This window comes from Porites lutea, chromosome 3, assembly GCF_958299795.1.
Source record: "Porites lutea chromosome 3, jaPorLute2.1, whole genome shotgun sequence".
Taxonomy (NCBI): Eukaryota; Metazoa; Cnidaria; class Anthozoa; order Scleractinia; family Poritidae; genus Porites; species Porites lutea.
Genome location: NC_133203.1, coordinates 46,698,708 through 46,708,865, shown reverse-complemented (window position 1 = coordinate 46,708,865; position 10,158 = coordinate 46,698,708). Strand labels below are relative to the sequence as shown.

General features: G+C 39.2%; 1 protein-coding gene across 1 annotated transcript in view; it reads left to right on the top strand.

Annotated features, from left to right (window-relative positions):
* The first annotated feature begins 5,571 nt into the window (after nucleotides 1-5,571).
* LOC140932396 (polycystin-1-like protein 2) overlaps nucleotides 5,572-10,158 on the top strand; it is a 33,195-nt gene continuing 28,608 nt past the window's right edge. The window contains exons 1-4 of the mRNA XM_073382007.1: nucleotides 5,572-5,680; nucleotides 7,897-7,932; nucleotides 8,230-8,265; nucleotides 8,405-8,440. Coding sequence (XP_073238108.1) covers nucleotides 5,572-5,680; nucleotides 7,897-7,932; nucleotides 8,230-8,265; nucleotides 8,405-8,440 — 217 coding nt within the window. The remainder of the gene's footprint in view (nucleotides 5,681-7,896; nucleotides 7,933-8,229; nucleotides 8,266-8,404; nucleotides 8,441-10,158) is intronic.

The window sequence follows — 10,158 nt, the reverse complement described above, 5'->3', positions numbered from 1 at the left end:
TCACAGTGCCCGTAAAACGGTAGTCAGTAAAGTGAAGAAGGCGAATCTCGAAAGGTCGGAAATTGCAAAAGACACTGGTCACAGAAATATCCAATCTTTAGATGACTACGATGAAGCAGACGAAGACGAACAGCGACAGCTTTCGTGGGCCATCTCACGAAAGAACAGCACACCGAAGCCAGCGGGTAATACACCTGGTCCTTGTACTTCAAGTGCAGTAATTCCTCATAAGATGAGTTCACAAGCGCAGAATGTAATGAATTCCTTCACCAACTGCACTGTAACATTCAACCTCAACAACAAGACTTCGCCTACCATTCGAACTTGCAAACGGCGATTGCGTTTCATCGAAAGTAACTCCGATACAGATTGAACGATTCCATGAACTTTTTAGTCCGTTTCTGCGGCTTGTAAACTTTAAAAACATCGAGAAAAATGTTGTTTGACTGCACGTGTGATGATATTTGCAGCACTTGAATAAATTATTTTTGCACGTGGTTTACGTGATTTTAAAGCTATCTCGCAATTTTTTCATAAATATTATTAATAAGTAATCACATTATTTTTCTCGTGCAATTTGGAATAAACAAGCACTCGTAAATTTTTTCAAAGACCGCAAATTGCACTCGCCCGTAATTTTGTTAGCCTTTAAAAAAAATTTACTTGTGCTTATTTATTCCAAATTGCACTCGAAATCATGTGATTACCTGTAATAATAATAATAATATAATAATAATGACAATATTTATTGATTTGTGAGACTCGCTGGGAGCGGCCAGGCAAATAAAATCGGAACCAAGGGCAAGGGCAGTGCCATTCAAACCAAGTTTTGACGATAATCTGTTAAGGAGAATGATGTGATCAACGGTATCGAAAACAGCACTGAGATCAAACAATACAAGCAAGGATAGTAACGTGCTGCTTGTTCATATTTAACAGAATATCGTTCATTACTTTAAGAAGTGCTGTTTCAGTGCTGTGATTTCTTCTACAAGCAGACTGCGCAACTGGGTATAAGTTAACCAGGTGACCATGAATCTGATTGAAAGCAGCCCCCTCAATGAGTTTAGACACAAAAGACAAGTTGTTTACGGGACGGAAGTTCATAAAGATGACATCGAAACCGGGTTTCTTTAACAGTGGAAAAACTAGAGCCTCTTTCCAAATGTCAGGAAAAAGCCCGGACTGCAATGAGTTGTCGACGATTTTTGTGAGAACTAGAAAGGAAGAGATCCTCACATTTGCTAACCAGTGTGGATGGCATTGGGTCAAGAGGGGAGGATTTAACTATAGCTGCAACCAGGCTCTTAACCCGCAGATGTATTTTTGGTGGCGATGATCAGCGGGCTTTCTTAAACTGTATGGCAAGGTTATTAAAATTAGCAAAATCTGTCCACATTCTTGGCATGCCTGTTTTCTTGCACCCGGTATGAACGGTAAGCCCCGAAGGCCTTGGTGTTGAGTTTAAAGTCCATCTGATCCCTGAGGTAATCACGTGAATCCAAATTTCCGAAGCACATCGAAAAACGTTTGCTCGATTTGTTAAAACGCACGTAATTCCATACCAGTTGAGAGACTTTTCGATTCCCTTGGGAAATCTATTTACCAAGCAAAACGAAAGTGGAGCCTGATCTCAGCTTAGTGCGGGACGAGTGTTTTCGGGAAGATACAATAGGGGTAAAGTCTATCACTCATACGCTTAGTTAATTGCTTGTTTTCCTTCTCTTCTATTATTCCGCGTGTCAGCCCTGATTATTGACAGTGGCCAACCTGGGATGGGTAGATTTACTTAGCTATGGGGCTCCGCCCACGGGCAAGCGCTTCGCGCGCGCGTGGACCTCCGCTATTATTCCGCGTGTCAGCCCTGAATAGGATTATTGACAGCGGCCCACCTTTCGATAACCTATGCGGTAGTCAAAGTATGTCGTATGACGTCAGTTGATGGCATTATACCGACTAGTTATTGACATGATTTGTCCATGAAATCGCTATTTTATTGGTCGCCTGTCAGTTAAGCCGTGATGTCATTGGTGCATTTCGATCGTCATTTATTGTTGGTCAAATTGTCGGTTATCAGTCATTCTCTCGTTCTCAATTTTGTTGAGTCGTGTAACCTTGTAACTACTGTAATATCGTAATTTGTGTAACCTCGTAGCATGTGTAACTTGATAACTTGTGCCACCTAGTAACTTGATTCTAGACACTTTTGTCTAGTCCTTTTAATTAGCTATTTTGATGTCAAAAGTCAGCAAAAACAAAACACGAAATTAACTTGCTCGAAAGAGTACACAATAAGGTTATTTTAACACATTTATTATGTCACTGATTACGTCATTTTACAAAGAAACAAGTATTAGCTATCAACACGAAAAAGTGCCAATGCTCCAGTGTTTTCACCGCGAGAACTAAATTAAACTAGTAGATAAATATATTCAAGAATAAGGTGCCATTGTGATATGTTGCATTACACAATTCCGCCTATTGATCCGCTTCGGCCGCAAAATCGCGGGTCCCATGACTATTTGCTCGCTTACAAAGGATGCCGACGCATGTATTTTCCTTTGACTCTCTGACTGAAGTGCCAGCTTATTTGTTGGCTTCACATTAGAGCTTCAAGTATAATGTAAGACAAAAAGTGTACTTGGAACCCAGCTACTTTGAGTGTGAAGGGGTAAAATGTACCTACTTTAACCTTTCTTGGTGACCATGGAAACGTTCGTAGTTCAAAGAAGCCGAAGTTCGCCGCCAAGTATGGGCTACACTGCAGTTGAGAACACACTTGACCAATAAGAAATGGAAGCCATGTGCACGATATGCACGTGCTGCGGTTCAAGATTCTAATGAACGGAGAGATTACATCAAGTAAGGGGTGTTTACATGAGAAAACTCGCATCGGTTCGAGTTTCATACCGGGATGACTTTTTTATTTCGTATTGCGTTTACATTGTGACTGGGTCATTTCATATCTCGTTATTTAAAGGTACACTTGATAAAATACACGTAAGATTCAAAATGAAACATTACGCAAGCGCTACCCGTTCCAGTCTACCGGCAGACCGATTTCACACCGAAACGCGTGGTTGTTTCGCGTTTGCATGACATCGTTGCGAGATTTCGTACCGAAGTGAAATTCTCGCCCCGGTACAACAACCGGGGTGAACTCACGCCGGGGTGACTCGCGCGAAATAGCTCTGAAATACGCACTTAAGTTAATTTTCCTCAAATATTTATTTGAATTCATGATAAATACAGCTCCACCAGCTTCAAATAGTGTCTATGGCAACGAAAAATTGTTTTGATGTGACAAAAAATTTATCAATTCATGTGTGTCACTATGGTGTAGTGGTCAAGGAGTTGCTTGCACGTGTAAATAAACCGGGTTCGACTGCAGGCGACGCTGTTTTCTGTTTCTTTATACCGTTTTTTTCCCTGATTGGCCGTTTTTTTTAACACTGTTTTTTCTTTTGGCATTTTTTCCTTTATTCTTACTGCTGACCCTGCTGGTCATGCACTTGGATCAATATATATTTTAAGCTTAAGTCTAGAGTTTTATTTTGGAAAAGGGATTTCAAAAGCTCTTGATCTGCATAGTGACCAAGCTTACGACCAGAAAAAGACCATAAGCTGTCAAGACATGTCCCTCCTCTGAAACAGCTGAATTTTTTTCAATGTTAGTTGGCATCATGACAAACAACACACAGTACACCACAAACTGTACTAATTTACACCCAACACCCACCAGTGACCCACTGGCGAAATTTAAACTTGCCTTTTGTACATCTTCTTAATCATCAATATTATTACCCTAAAATCTCCACTGGGATTGCCACAAAAAATTAATTAAACGAAACCTTTTATTGGTTTTCGGGATTTATTTACAGAATTACATGTGTATGCCCAATACAGTATTAAAATGCAAAAATGCAACAAGATTCAATGCCCACAGTTATTCACAAATACCTGTCATTTAGCTTCCTCTTTCAACGCTACAGCTAAGCGAACTTTGAGAGGAATGATATGGGGTTCCACTGGCTCTGAAGAGCTGAAAATACGCGCAATGTGAAGTATAATACATACTTCTTATTAGCCGAGTTTTCGTTCCGTACTGTAAATTACGGACCGAGTTTTTTTCCATCGATTCATGGCCCACGCGCGAAGCGCGTGGGCCATAAATCGATGGAAAAAAAAACGAGGATCCGTAATTTACAGTACGGACCGAAAAAACGAGGCTAATAAGATGTTTATTATATGGCTTCTTCCTGTTTGGGGGACCGGAAACAAGTGCAGGACGCACGATTTGACAGTCATTTGACAGGTGTCAAAAAAGAAAGTTTTTATTGGCGCACGAAAACAATAGCACATAACAAAGGTTTTCCGAGAAAGTACAAACAAATTCGCCAAGTTAAAAAAGTTTATTCGGTCAAAACTAAGAGCACTGTAAGTTTTAGCTCTTTAATGTAACGCTGGAGTATTATGGAAACCGGACACTGTGTCTGTTTAGAAGTCGTTTCCATCTTTCCTCCGTTTGTCCTTGTGAAAAAACACTCCAAAAGACAAAGAAGCTTTTCAAGGTAAGTTTGTTGTCATTGTCGAAGGATTCGCTCGTTAATTGTTTTTGGGAAAACCTCTCTTTCTGCCAGTTCATTCTCGTCTTCAGTTGTGATCTGCGTTAAAATTTTCAAACACTGACTAGAATTCTCTTCCTCGGTATGGTTACGATTCAGTTTCTACAACAGCTTCGTTCTCATTAAAACAAGGCTAGGTTAAAATTTGGAAAGGCAAAGTCAACATCCCAGTCCTCTGGGTTTACATACATATTTCAAAGTTTATTCGGTGGAAACTGAGAGCACTGTAAGTATTCACTCGTTAATGTGACGCTGGAGTCTTTTGAAAACTGGACATTATTGTGTCTGGCTCGAACTCGCTTCTATCTTGCTTTCGTTGGTCTTTGAAAAAACACTGCTAATGGAAAAAAAGCTTGTCAAGATGATCGGGAGCAGGTATTGCCTAATTTCATACCGCGCGGGGGTCTGGCACTACCGGATTTTCCCGGACTTTTTAAAAAGTCCAGTTTCAAAATGGCGGATAGTCGGAGTAAAAACTCGAACAAAAGCAATGTTTTTCGAAGAAATATTGATCAATATTCCCTAGGAGAATCTGTCTAAACTTAGTAACGAAAGGATGAAGTATTTCTGCCATGCCCTGAAGTTAAACTTAAGGAGCCGACACTCAGCAAGTGCAAGCAATTGTTCCATGATCAGGTCGCTCGAACCAAACATGATTATAAATTTTCTACAGCAAAGGACCCTTTGTTTAATTCTACCCGCATATGAGAAGTAGAGGATCATTGCAGGAAAGAACACAGATGTGATTGTGCACGTACCGATCGTAGCCTAAGTATGCTGGAGCAAAACTTAAAAGGGCAGTACAGAAGGGCTTACCTGGATCATTTCCGTCGTTGAAAAGAGTAATGTCCGTGAAAGGTACTGAGTGTAGTGAACTTTGTGGCGTTATGTATGTTAAACCTAGTGTTGTTCACATGAAGGGAGATAAGGGACTAGTCTATACTCAATGCATGCTAGCCAAAAGGTAGATGTACGTGACATTCTTGATTGTGATTACAAACTGATTGCCCAAATTACAGGAACTGCAGTGTTACCGGACGAGAAATGCCTCTCAAGTAAGACTGAGGTATACTTGCTTTTATCCATGTTTAGTGAGAATTGTTTCCGGTCTGATTTTTAGGATTTCTACTAAGACCGTACGCAGCGACGGGGAGAAAATCTAATGTAAGCCTTGCCGACCTAATATACAATGTTGCCCTTTCACTCAGTGTCACTTTAGCGTGTTTCGCTTTTGGTAGTTTTTATTTTACGGTTTGTAAAAACAGGTACACCCACTCCGTTATCATTCCCAAATATTCGGTCGGATCCAGCGCCGTAAAAAGAGCTAAACTCGACGGTTCTTTGTTCAAATTTTTTGTCGAACAATTCGGGAATCCTTCCAATACTTCCAAGTAGCGAAAGTCTCCGATTAGATCTTTCTTTTCTCGAAATTTTTAATGGAGGTTCTTTATAGCAGTAAAACAACCGTTCTTAGCTTTAGAATATTAACTTTCTGGAGTAATCTGGCCCTTAATATCGTTTCAACTGCACGCAATGACCTTTGCTTTACCTTCTATTTTGCAAGCCATTTTCAATCCGGAATTTAAAAAGTCCGGGAAAATCCGGTAGTGCCAGGCTCCCGCGCGGCATGAAATTAGGCAATGTTTGTTATCATATTTGTTGAAGGAATTACTCATTTTCTCTTAGGCAAGACATCTTGAATCTCTGCCAGTCGATTTTCGTCATCTTAACTGTGTACTACGATAAAATTTTCAAACACTGACTAGAATCCTCTTCGATAAGATTACGAGTTAGTTTCTTCATCCCCTTCGCTCACAAATAAACACACTTTAAAATGTTGAAGGCCAAAGTCAACATCCAAGTCCTCAAGGTTCACAGGCGTCTTATAACTTTATTTAAACATTTTTTTCCGAGGTAAAGAGATTTAGACCTCCGAAATGAGCATTTTCTTTAAAAATTTTGGTCCGTATATATAGCAAGTTACGCACTGCAAATTGACCAACGCATGGCGAAAACAAACTCAGCCGTATAAAAAATCCTTTGATGAACCTCCTATTGCTGTGTCTAAACTCCTCAATCCTGCTGTGCACAGGCCCTCAAAAGTGTGACCGGTCGGTATGATTGCCCGTAAAATTTACTCAATGATAGAAAGGAATCTTTAAACTTCATTACACCACTGGACATTTCATTCCAAAAAAGTAATTAAGTGTAGTTTTCTATGACAATAGAAACCATTAAATCTCTAAATCCAAGAAATCGGAACAGTATTTCCGTGATGAAATCGAAATTTTTATCCGTCTCTACGATGAACACTTTGCTCGCCATTTTGAAAGTCACTGACGTGAGACGTGACGTCATACTGACAGGCAGAATGTACCACAGATTTCCTTGGAGACACCTCCCCCCACCCCCCACCCCCCCCCCCCCCCCCTGGTCTAAAGAGAGTAGCGGATTAGCGGTCAGTTATCGAACATTACGTAAGAATGAATGAAACTTCTAAATATAATTGATACCTCTTTTAACTGCGGTACAAACACTGAAATAATTTACATACAAATTTCCCACTAGGTTCCTCAAAAATCCTCCCATCAAGTTCTCCATCGGGTAAGTCTGTCTAAAGACAGTAGCGGATTAGCGGTCAGTTATTCAACATTACGTAAGAATGAATGACACTTCTAAATATAATTGATACCCTCTTTAACTGCGGTAGAAACACTGAAATAATTTACATACAAATTTCCCACTAGGTTCCTCAAAAATCGTCCCATCAAGTTCTCCATCGGGTAAGTCTGTCTAAAGACAGTAGCGGATTAGCGGTCAGTTATTCAACATTACGTAAGAATGAATGAAACTTCTAAATATAATTGATACCTCTTTTAACTGCGGTAGAAACACTGAAATAATTTACATACAAATTTCCCACTAGGTTCCTCAAAAATCCTCCCATCAAGTTCTCCATCGGGTAAGTCTGTCTAAAGACAGTAGCGGATTAGCGGTCAGTTATTCAACATTACGTAAGAATGAATGAAACTTCTAAATATAATTGATACCTCTTTTAACTGCGGTAGAAACACTGAAATAATTTACATACAAATTTCCCACTAGGTTCCTCAAAAATCGTCCCATCAAGTTCTCCATCGGGTAAGTCTGTCTAAAGAGAGTAGCGGATTAGCGGTCAGTTATTGAACATTGCGTAAAACTGAAGGAAACTTCTAAATTGATACCTCTTTTAATGAAGAAACAAATAATTTACCTTCAAATTTCCCACTAGGTTTCTCAACAATCGTCCTATCAAGTTCTTCATCAGGTAAGTCCGTCTAAAGAGAGTAGCGGATTAGCCGTCAGTTATTGAACATTACGTAAGAATGCAGGAAACTTCTAAATATAATTGATACACGAAGCCTCAAGCTAAAAAGGAACGATTTTTAAAGTCATTCCAGAAGAGAAACAGCACCTACTGGAGTTCTTCATCGGGTAGGTCTGTCTAAAGACAGTAGCGAAGTAGCGGTCAGTTATTGAACATAACGTAACAATGAAGGAAAATTCTAAATTGATACCTCTTTTAATGTAAAAACAAATGATTTACGTTTAAATTTCCCACTAGGTTCCTCAACTATCGTCCCATCAAGTTCTTCATCAGGTAAGTCTGTCTAAAGAGAGTAGCGGATTAGCGGTCAGTTATTGAACATTACGTAAGAATGAAGGAAACTTTGTAAATATAATTGATACCTCTTTTCGGTAGAGACATTGAAATAATTTATATACAAATTTCCTACTAGGTTCCTCTACAATCGTCCCATCAAGTTCTTCATCAGGTAAGTCTGTCTAAAGAGAGTAGCGGATTAGCGGTCCCTGAGTTATTGAACATTACGTAAGAATGAAGGAAACTTGTAAATATAATTGATACCTCTTTTAAAGGTCAAATGAACCAAAAAATTGAAATATTTTCTTATTCGCTTTACCTTCACCAAACACTAAAAAGAAGCATCCTGAGTGAGATGTCGGTAAGATTTTTCTTCCCAAGCCTTTATAGAAAGATAAAAGATCAAAATCTGACCATTTCCGAAGACTTCACGAAAACGTTTCTGAAATGGCCGCGTGATAGACTGGAGACTACGTGACGTCAATATTGGTCTTTCAGGGCGGAAAAACGTTCTGCACAAGCTTCTGCGCATCCCTTATCGCCTGCGTTTGTTTGTCTCGTTCTGTGAGAGTTCTGACTGAGACTGAATGAAATACACGAGGTGCGAACGTTTGCTCCTTGTAAAGGCTTTTTTTTTTTGTTTTTGTTGTTGTTATTTTTTCGTCACTTGGAAATTACTTTGGATTCAGAACAATCAATGTTAGAGTAAAAACAGATCAGTCCGTCAGTCTGAGGAGGAATAAAACGTTTTGAACATTTCCGAAGAGGTTTGTATTTTTCTGATAATTGTGCATTCGATTTGTGTGTCCAGTGTGTCCAGTGTTTCGCCTTCTTTCGCCGGGCTGATTTAAAACCCGCTTGTATTCTGTTATTAGTAGTTACGGTTAGTTTTTTTTTACATGCCCAGATTTATTTACCTTTGCAGAACCAGCTTTATCCCTGGCTTTTTGTCAAAGAACCGTAATGCTAACGCTTCCCACTTCCTCGGAACTATTCCAGGCTAGCAAGCTTATTCGAGAAGAACAGACTACTTCGATCACTTTTCTGTTGCTCAAGTAATAAGAGTCATTTTTCATATTTAATTTCATAGTTTTGTTTTCTTTCTGTACGCAAATTTTCCTTTTCACTCGCTGTGAAGTAACTGAGAACGACAACTGCCGGCAGTGACTTCAAAACAATTGATTCTTTGCCCGTAAACAATTGCTGGAGCTGGATTTAACTGAACCGAGCACTGAAAACAAATCCTTATGTGCAGTTTTCTGTACTTTCTAATCATTCAGTTTACAGAGTTTAATTTGCTTGAATGAAGACCCTCGCATGGACCAGTTTTTAAAAATAGCTAAATGGTGAATCATGGCTTGGTTGCGAAGCTTGTAACTGATCTTTTGCTTTTAAGATCTTTAGGTAGGCTATTTCGCACAGAAAATTCACTTCTTCATTGTCAGCGGGTATAAGAGCCTTAAGCTTTATGTTTTTTGAATGGAAATTTGTTGTTTTGCAACCATATTGAAGCTTTTTTTAGTTTACTTAAGCTAAATTTTATGCATGATGGAATTGTTCTTTGCTCAGTCGGTAATTAAATCATATACATATATAACTGGAGAGAAGTTTTTGCAATAATATAACTTCAACTTTGTTTAAAGGAAATCTTACTTGGTTTTTGACAGGTGTTATGTATGTTCAACTTGACAACACAAAGCAAACTTTATCTGCGCGAAACGATCAAGTTTAGAAAACTGTTGTTGCTTTGAAATCGATTTTGGGGAAGATTTCACTAGATAAAGATTAACTCTTTTTCTGCCCACATGCCAACGCCAAAACTTCTACATTGAGGATTTTGTTTATATTTTAGTGTTCTGCGAAGCACAAGTGTCCGATCGAGCGTGGGTC